The sequence below is a fragment of the Mustela putorius genome, unplaced genomic scaffold (assembly GCF_011764305.1).
Source record: "Mustela putorius furo isolate JIRA1106 unplaced genomic scaffold, ASM1176430v1.1 tig00003898_pilon_pilon_pilon, whole genome shotgun sequence".
In the NCBI taxonomy this organism is placed as follows: domain Eukaryota; kingdom Metazoa; phylum Chordata; class Mammalia; order Carnivora; family Mustelidae; genus Mustela; species Mustela putorius.
The window spans coordinates 19887411-19897825 of record NW_025422047.1 but is presented as its reverse complement, the minus strand read 5'-3'; the positions used below and the strand labels follow the sequence as shown (position 1 = coordinate 19897825).

Sequence of the window (10415 nt, the reverse complement as noted above, 5' to 3'; positions counted from 1 at the left end):
AAACAATGAATCATGAAGCACTACATCAAAAACTAATGATGTACTGTATGGCGACGAACATAACATAATAAAAAAATTTTTTTAATTTATTTTTTATTTATTTTCAGCATAACAGTATTCATTATTTTTTCACCACACCCAGTGCTCCATGCAATCTGTGCCCTCTATAATACCCACCACCTGGTACCCCAAACTCCCACCCATCTTTCAATTCAAACCCCTCAGATTGTTTTTAGAGTCCATAGTCCCTTGTGATTCACCTCCCCTTCCAATTTCCCCCAACTCCCTTCTCCTCTCTAATTCCCCATGTCCTCCATGCTATTTGTTATGCTCCACAAATAAGTGAAACCATATGATAATTGACTCTCTCTGCTTGACTGGTTTCACTCAGCATAATCTCTTCCAGTCCCGTCCATGTTGCTGCAAAAGTTGGGTACTCATCCTTTCTGATGGAAACATAATACTCCATATTGTATATGGACCACATCTTCTTTATCCATTCGTCCATTGAAGGACATCTTGGTTCTTTCCACAGTTTGGCGACCGTGGCCATTGCTGCTATAAACATTGGGGTATTGATGGCCCTTCTTTTCACTACATCTGTATCTTTGGGGCAAATGCCCAGGAGTGCAATGGCAGGGTCATAGGGAAGTTCTATTTTTAATTTTTTGAGGAATCTCCACACTGTTCTCCAAAGTGGCTGCACCAACTTGCATTCCCACCAACAGTGTAAGAGGGTTCCCCTTTCTCCACATCCCCTTTAACACATGTTGTTTCCTGTCTTGTTAATTCGGCCATTCTAACTGGTGTAAGGTGATATCTCAATGTGGTTTTAATTTGAATCTCCCTGATGGCTAGTGATGATGAACATTTTTTCATGTGTCTGATAGCCATTTGTATGTCTTCATTGGAGAAGTCTCTGTTCATATCTTCTACCCATTTTTTGATATGCTTGTCTGTTTTGTGTGTGTTGAGTTTGAGGAGTTCATTATAGATCCTGGATATCAACCTTTTGTCTGTACTGTCATTTGCAAATATCTTCTCCCATTTCGTGGGTTGCCTCTTTGTTTCAATGACTGTTTCCTTTGCTGTGCAGAAGCTTTTGATTTTGATGATGTCCCAAAAGTTTATTTTCACTTTTGTTTCCTTTGCCTTTGGAGACATATCTTGAAAGAAGTTGCTGTGGCTGATATAGAAGAGATTACTGCCTATGTTCTCCTCTAGGATTCTGATGGATTCCTGTCTCACATTGAGGTCTTTTATCCATTTTGAGTTTATCTTTGTGTACTGTGTAAGAGAATGGTCGAGTTTCGTTCTTCTGCATATAGCTGCCCAATTTTCCCAGCACCATTTATTGAAGAGACTGTCTTTTTTCCACTGTATATTTTTTCCTGCTTTGTCGAGATTACCCTCAACTCTATGGGCAAAAAACTTTTTAAATAAAACAAGCCGGGGTGGCTCAGTTGGTTAAGCCACTGCTTTCAGCTCCAGTCATGATCCTGGAGTCCCAGCATCAAGTCCCACATCGGGCTCCCAGCTCTGCAGGGAATCTGCTTCTCCCTCTGACCTTCTCCCTTCTCATGTTCTCTCTCACTCTCTCTCAAATAAATAAATAAAATCTTTAAAACAAATAAAAAAATAAAACAAGCCAAGCTGACATGCAAAAACCAAAAAAAGGAAAAGAAAAAGAAAAGAAAGAAAGAAAGGATAAGAAACTAAATGTGAGTAGAGATGACTCACAGTAAAATAGCCTAATTAAATTAAATCATTCAGTGGTATAAAGCATGAAATAAAACAGAAAAAGGAAAACCGGAGACATTTCTCAGCCTTTCTGATTCTAAAGAAGGTCTGTACCTTAATATATACTCAATAACTATGTACTGAACAAATCTGATCTAAAACTCTAACAACTCACACACAATATTACTCATTTTTGAGTCAAATCTTTCTAAACTTTCTTAGCCAATTCTTCTAGCCTAATCTAATTGCAAAATGGTAATTTGTTTATTGTGCAAATTCTAGTCACCAATAAATAATTTCAACACAAATTTCAGGGATAATGATATTGTTGATGCATGGTAACTCTTATCTAGAGAGGTATCTTCTCAGAGTGAGTTTTTCCCTTTAAGCCTAAACCTTGCCACTTCCTGTCTGGGATGGCAATTCCCTGCCTTGGACCCTATAAAAGGGAGAGGCATCAGCAAGAGTTCTGGGGTTTGAGCACACCTCCCTCCATCATACCTCTTCTTGTGGGCTCCCTCAGTTTACAGAAATAGACTGTGGAGTTCTCCAGTTATGAATCTGAGTTGACAAGTTGGATGGGTTTTCTTGTCTTCCGGAAATTCAATGAGTAGCAAACTTCTGTGGTGTATTGCTGGTTCTAAGAATCCTAATGAATAAGGTATAACACCACCCAACTGCTGGGCTGTTTGTACCACAATAGACTATCACTTAGATCACTGGGGTCATATGTGCATTTCAGAATGACAACCCCCTTCTCATACACTACCTTCGCTGCTTGGGTTTGAGCTACCTTCTGGGAAATATTGGATCCTAAAGGAAAAGACATGGAATTAGTGGTGTCAGAATAAGTGATTTAGCACAAAGAAATTCTATTTTACATGCTACTCTTCCTTTTACCCACAAAACCCACAAGACACTGTCCATCTCCTCTGATTTAGGTCATAGAGAAGGCACATTCCAACAGGGGTTCTCTCTACCTAGCCACATGGAAGCAATGACCACTTTGAGAAGGTTGGAGAGCAACATGTTTGAGTTCTCCCACTAGATGGAAAATGCCTTATTCTTCAATTTCAGGATTCAGCACAGTGAGGGGAGCCTGACAGGGTGAGGGAAAGATTGCTGGGTACCTGCTGCTGTGTCTCCAGAACAGAAAACAGGAGTTTCTTGGTGTAGTAAGTGTGTGGGTCATGTCATGGTTCTCTATGCTCCAGCAGAGTCTCATTACCCAAAATTCTTCATAGAACGATCACTTTCATATATGTACCTTAAATATTTCTATGTGTGGCATGTAATGTTTTTAGAATTCAAAAAAAATCATGAATGCTACTTTTGCAACACAATATTATAAGTACCCATCAATAACAAGGATTGTAATGTTAGTATTAAGGGGTTATTTATAGGAGAGGAGTCTCAAAAGCAATTGTGGAGTTCCTTAATACCTGCATTTCAAAATAAAACATTACCAATTCCGATCAAGAATCCATTAAAAAATGATCATCCAACAAAATATTCTAAATCTCTCTGGATCATCTCCATCCTAATAGTCTTACTAAACTCTTTTAATGTCAAACATATTAGCTTCCACCTACAGACGAACTATAGCACAAAAGCTATCCTTCAAGGTCTGTGTCAGAGGACAGGGGCTGCCCCAGTCCCACATTTGAGTGGAGGCAGCAGGTGCCTGGGAAGCAATGTGTGCTTGCTGCGCAGAAGTACACAGCTGAGTCTTCAGGCTGGGTGTCTCTGACGTGCAGGGAGAAACGTTTGGCCGTCTTACTCAATAAAACAGTGAGTCTTTGTTCTTCTTTTGTGGCCATGCTTGAAAGAATGTATACAAGGATCTGGGGACCTTTTCCAGGTTCTTGTTTATACCAGGGGAAGTACTCTGAGTTATTGTCTGAATAACTGCAGTTGATAACAGAGCTGCTTCCCTCCTGGACACTCAGGGTAGAAGGATGCTGCTCCACATTCTCTCCCTGGCTGAACCCTGTGCAGAAAGAAAAGGTAAGAGAAAGGAGAAGAGATACCAGGTTATTGTGCTTCAGAATGCTCTTTTTTGACACTAATGGTAGGAAACCTGAGTAAAGTCAGTCTTGAGTTCTGAAGAATATCCACTAATATACTCTGAACTCACAGTTCAGCTGCAGGCATGAGAACATGATTAAAGCTCCCATGGATGTCTTCATGGTTCCTCCCAGGTAAGCTCAGGTTCAGAATTGCAGCCTCCAGCCAGCTTAGCACCTTCTCTTATCAGGCCGTCCCTTCTTTCCTCTAACAGAGTACTTTCCCACATTGTCTACCAGCCAATAAGAAAAAAGCTCTGCTTCTGCCATAGTCTAGTCCATCAGATGCACTAAATAAACCCTCCACGTGTTCTGCATAGCACAGATGCACTGCCTTCTTGTGGTCACATCTCTATTGAACTCATTGGGGAAATGCTCTTCTCTTAGTCTGTGCCTCTGAGGGACTCACATGCATCAAGGTAGCAATTGGTCAAGCAAATTGTTTGTTAGATCAGAGAAGAAGTGCACAGGAAGAATGTGGAGATCAAGATTTACATCTCTGCTCACTACTGAGTCACTGTTGTTGGAAAGAGGTAGATGCTTTTGGTTTTTATTCAGTGATGGCCCTGGCGTACATGTTAGAAATCAGGAAGGGAGGCGCCTGGGTGGCTCAGTGGGTTAAGTTTCTGCCTTCTGCTTAGGTCATGATCTCAGGGTCATGGGATTGAGTCCTACATCGGGCTCTCTGCTCAGCAGGGGCCTGCTGCCCCTCTCTCTCTCTGCCTGTCTCTCTGCCTACTTGTGATCTCTCCATTTTGACAAATAAACAAATAAAGTCTTTTAAAAAAAATCAGGAAGAAATCATGATTCCATTCCTTAAACAAAGAAAATAGAAGGTCTTCCATTTCTACCAAATCTACCACCCTCAATTGTCTGTTATGTAGAAAAACTCCTTGTAAAAAGAACATGTAGCACGGAGCCTGGGTCTCTTAGTCACTTAAACAACCAGCTCTTGATTTCAGTTCAGGTCATGATCTCATAGGTCTTGATCTCATCGGTCATGAGTTGGAGCCCCACACCTGGCTCCACACTCAATGTAGAGACTGCTCAAGATTCTCTTCCTCTCCTTCTCTCTGCCCATCCCATCCCACCAATGACTCATGTGGCCCTTGTGTGTACCCTCTCTGTCTGGCAAACAAATCTTAAAAAAAAAAAATGTAGCCAAAGATTAGAGTAACAGAGTCAAGATCATCTGATATCTCAAATGTCTCTGATCTCAGACTGTGCTCCTCCTAGCTGGTGTTTCTCATAACCTTGCTGTTGGAGAGGATTGAAAGTACCATCTGTCAAAATGTGGAATCTTCTCCCAGTTAAGATGACTGTGACAAAAAGTAAAGGACCAAATCTCAATGATAAGGGAGCATGGGAGAAACTTCCATCAGTTATTCATATTTCAACAACAGGAAACTGTTTGAACCAAGATTGGACAACTTTGCAAGGTGAAATCTGGTGTGTTTGAAAAAATCCATTTGAATGCTGTGTGTCTTACATTCTGGAAAGCACTGAAAGTAGAGTAGAAATTCTGATGAAACAGCAAGGTACAAACTCAGAAAATATAACCATGTGTAAGTTTATTATTTTTTAATTTTATTTTTTCAGCATTCCAAGATTCATAGTTTATGCACCATACCCAGTTTTCCATACAATATGTGCCCTCCTTAATGCCTACCACCAGGCTCACACATCCCCCATCCCCTCTCCCTTCTAAAACCCTCAGTTTGTTTCTCAGAGTCCATAGTCTCTCATTTCGCCCAATTCACTTTTCCTTTCCTTCTCCTAATGTCCTCCATGTTATTCCTTATGCTCCACAAGTAAGTAAAACCATATGATGATTGACTTTCTCTGCTTAATTTATTTCACTCACCATAATCTCCTCCAGTCCTGTCCATATTGATACAAAAGTTGGGTATTCATCCTTTCTGAGGGAGGCATAATATTCCATTGTATATATGAACCATATCTTCTTTATCTATTTGTCTGTTGAAGAGTATCTAGGCTCTTTCCACAGTTTGGTGACTGTGGCCATTGCTGCTATGAACATTGGTGTACATATGGCCCTTCTTTACCTACATCTATATCGTTGGGTAATACCCTGTAGTGCCACAGCTAGGTCATAGGGTAGCTCTATTTTTAATTTCTTAAGGAATCTCTGCACCATTTTCCAAAGTGGCTGCACGAACTTGCATTCCTTCCAACAGTGTAAGAGGGTTCCTTTTCTCCTCATCCTCTCCAACATTTGTTTCCTGCCCTGTTAATTTTGGTCATTTTAACTGGTGTTAGGTGGTATCTCAATGTGGTTTTGATTTGAATCCCTGATGGCTAATGATGATGGTCTTCTTTCTCTTAGTAAAATGCATATAAGATTCCCCTATCTGTTCATGGCTTCATAGTTCATTTTTTTTTTTAGCACTGAATCATATCTCATTGTTTTGGATATACCTCCATTATTAATTCATTTGCTTATTGAAGAATATGATTTTTACTTCAGAGTTTTGACAATTATGAATAAACTCCTAAAAAACATTTGTGTAAAGACTTTGTGCAGACATGAGTTTTCAATCCCTTTGGGTAAATACTCAAGAAGTCCATTGCTGGATCATAGGATAAGAGTATGCTTAGTTGTGTAAGAAACTACCAAACTACTTAATTGAATTGTCATGTAAACACTTTCCCTTGTAGTAATTCCTGACAATATTTACTACACCCTTTGTTGCATGTCAAAGCCGTAGCTAGTCCAAAGCAGGCACAGACACCACAGGTGGCCCTGCCAACTGCTCAGCTCACACATAGCCTGCTGTGACCCAGAAGCTGAGTCTGCATGTGTTCCTGCCTGAGCCCTACTGCCCATGTACTTCTCTGCACAGGCACTTGTTCCTCCCACTAATGAGACTCACCTATAAAAAAACAAGTATAAAGAAAAAACTAGTGTTAATTTCAATACAGTGAGGGCACAGCATTAAGCCAAGGGCAGGGTTCCTTGGGAGAGTTGAGGGCTGTGTAACTTCACAGGTCCAATGCTCAAGAAGCTGGCTCTGCTCCCAGCTTCAGGGAATCTGCCCAGTTACCTCCATCTGAATTTTCAGGGGCACAGGCTTTCCTATCAATGCCATTTTCTCAACATAAAAGCCAGTGCAGTCTGGAATGCAAAATTGCTGGAATGTTTCTACATGCAAGTTTCAAGTTGGGTCTGGGTCAGCAGTCTTTGTCTGGCTACAAGAGAGAAGGGTTCTTTTATAGTAGTCCTGGAAGATTTCTGCACCCCTTCCCAAACTGGGCATGATGTTATAAAATTATAAGTAATAGGTTCATTCAAAATGCAAAGAAGAACAATGGATTTTCATTGAACAGAATGAAAATCTCCATGAGCTCTTCCCCACAAAGTGCTATTTAGAAACGACTTAAAAGGATCATTTTCTCATTGGTATATGGCAGCACAACGTACAAATTCATCAAAAGAAGTCATTTAGATTTTGTGATTCTATAGAGTCTTCTATATCAGGTACTCAGAGGATAGGTCATATTACCTCAGTTGACTAATTTAGGAATAATATGAGCTCCACCAAGTCACTTATGCTTTATAATCCTCCCTTTATTTATCCATAAAAGTACCTATTTATAGTGTATTAAATTACTGAAAAAGAAAATAAACGTAATAGTGTAAGTAGAGTGCTTGACCTTCAATAAAATCATTTTATTATATTTGTATTTCCAGGAGAGAAAATCTGAATACAGACTTGAAAGAACCCTGCACATGTTTTCTTTACTATCCTTTGAAAATGGAAACATCAACAGGTAACTAAAAAATTTAGTAATCTGTATTTGTTGACAAAGTCTACTTTTTCAGCCTTTTCCATCAGAGTAATTTACATATAATTTGCATGCTAGCTGCCAAGATATGTTTTCCCAGGGTATTGGATATGGACACCTGTATCACTTATTCCAATGGTTCCATGGTAGAGCTCCTTACCAGCAAAAGGCTTTCTGGGAAGAAAAGGAGGAACAAAACCAAATGAAATGACAGCCCCAATGGGTCTAATTTTGGGAAGAAAAATGTGCTGTAACATAAATCTAAAAATATGCAAAGGCTGCTGTGGGAGCAAATGCCTGCCCCAGGGAGAGGCCAGGGCTGCAGGCACAGCTGCAGTTTGGGTGCAGGCTGCAGATCACCAGGGAGCACTGTGCCTCCCCCGCACATAGATAGGTGGCTGAGTCTTCCAGTTGGGAGGCCCTGATGTGGAGGGTGCTAGACTGTTCCTTAGTATTCACTGTGCAGTTTAATCTTCCACTCTGCTTCATCCCTGAAGCTATGTAAAACAGCCGGGTGAGACCGCCGCCCCCGGGATGCTGTCGGAACCACTGCACACTGTCTGGAGTGCTAGAAAAATTGCACTTCAGGGTAGAGCTGTCTCCCTCCTGGAGGCTCAGGTCTGAAGGGCTCTGCTCCACCGTCATCCCTCTCGCCACTGTGTGGAAAGAAAGGATCATACACAAATGACATGACTAGGGAATCACCAGTGCCATTTTCAAACCTGCAAAATATCCCAGGAAACACCCCTGAGGATGTAGTACCCTCTAGGAGCACATGTCAGCTTCCCCCACCACTCCCCAGCCCCCATCTGGAATGCCCCACTTACAGCAAACCTGGAGCCACAGGAGCCCCAGCAGAGTTTCCCAGTGTGTCTCCATTCTTCGTTGTCTAGTTGCTGAATTACCAAGACCCTGAGTCTGCAGAGAGTACAGTAGAGTTGTTTTCAGAGAAATTGTATTCTTACAACCAATCAGTTCCACCAGAATCACTGAGCACCAATCACACCTCAGCCCTGTCATTCAGGGAACTCCAGACTGCACCCACAGTGGCCCAGTGACACTCATAGCAATCTTTCTCAAAATTGTGATTGCCAACAGTGTAGGCAGGTAGAGGCAATATTTCCAATATGGAAAGATAAAAGGGTTCTTTTTTTTTCTTAAAACACATTATGGAATAAATCTGTGGGCTAGTGTGTGAGGAAAGCTGAATGGTCTTTCTAGAAGACTCAGTGTCTCATTGAGGGTTACAAAGAAACTTGATGAATCTTAGGGAAGAGTAACTCCAGTCCCCAAATTGCATAGTGTGACAGAAAATGAGAATTCATTCGTATAAAAATACTGACAAAGAAAAACTATCTGATAGCATGTATTGTGTATTACAGAAGTAACTATAATTTCTTGAAATCAGGAGAGTTCTAGAAACCAAGACAGTCACTATCTGCATTAAAAATGTTTCCAAAGAGAATTTGGTTGGTGAAAAATACATGTCTGCATAATGTCCCCTGTGATTTAATTTCCTCCCCACCTTTCCTGTTCAACTTGTGGACACTCTATTCACCCACACAGCTGAGTCTGGCCAGGCAACACATTTCTGGTCAAGATCAAAACTGTCCTCTCCCTTTCCTTCACTTTTTATTTCTTTTTTTTTTTTTTCTCCTTCTTCTGTTCATTTTTGCTCCTTCCACAATCAGCCAAGATGTATGAAGAGGTAGGACATCTGGGGTTTTGAAATAATTTCTAGGTCAGTGGGTTTGGGGATTTTATTCATAACAATTGACAACAGGTAATGGAAAGTTTTCTGTTGAGTTTCCACCGTCACAATGTCCAGAAATATTCCTATCCTGGTACCTGTGAAGAATTATCAGTTTAATGGATTTCTAGAGGCATGTCCCCCAGATGTTTGAAGTTGATATGCAATGGCAGAACTGGAAACCTTAGATGAATTTTACACCAATCGTGTCCGCACTCTCTCCCAATCTTTGCTATCTATAATTGGACTGGTTCACGTGATTTCGGTTCTCTCTGTAACCATTCAACTTTGGACCATCAGAAAGTCTTTGTTTCTGGTAAAGCTTAGAGTGCCCCCTAGAGGGCCGAAGTGGTCAGCAAAGACACTTCAGACCAAGTAACTCAACAGTCAGAATCCCCAGCCATTCCAAGCTTCCTGATGAATGAAATTCAGATGATCAGAAAAGAAGATAACTGTTTATATTTAATGGAGATTACAAGTGAATCAAATCCTACTTTTAAAATGGACTTTCATGGAAATTGATATCAGAAAATAATTTGGTTAATCCCATCTTGTGCTATTTATTTCATTTCTTCATTTAGTTCAAAAGAAATCAGTATTTCTTGAGCTTTTAGTTTCAGTGGGTTAATTTTCTAGATGTTCAGAATATCTAAAAGTGTAATGGAATATTATTCAGCCATAAAAAATGAAATCTTGCCATTTGCTATGACATGCTAGGAGCTAGAGAGTATAATGCTAAGGGAAAAAGGTCAGTCAGAAAAAGACAAATGCCATATGATGTCACTCATGTGGAATTCAAAAAACAAACCTAACAAGCAAAGGGAAGAAAAAACAAGATAGAGAGAGGTAAATCAAGAAACAAACACTTAAAGAGACCACACTGATGGGTACCAGAGAGGAGCCGTGGAGGATGGGTTAAATAGCTGAGAGGATGAAGCAATGCCCTTGTCCTGATGAGCACTGGGTGTTCTGTGGAAGTGTTGAATCACCATATTGTACACCTGAAGCTAACATAACACTGTATATTAACTAACTGAAATTCAAATAAAAAT

General features: G+C 40.5%; 2 gene segments (V, D, J or C); both read right to left on the bottom strand.

The window, feature by feature from the left end:
- Positions 1-3353: 3353 nt before the first annotated feature.
- LOC101682384 lies at positions 3354-3929 on the bottom strand. The segment is given in 2 exon segments: positions 3354-3730; positions 3878-3929. Coding segments are annotated over 2 exon segments (429 nt in total).
- A 3560-nt stretch (positions 3930-7489) lies between these two features.
- Positions 7490-8545, bottom strand: LOC101694496. The segment is given in 2 exon segments: positions 7490-8269; positions 8441-8545. Coding segments are annotated over 2 exon segments (447 nt in total).
- Positions 8546-10415: the final 1870 nt, after the last annotated feature.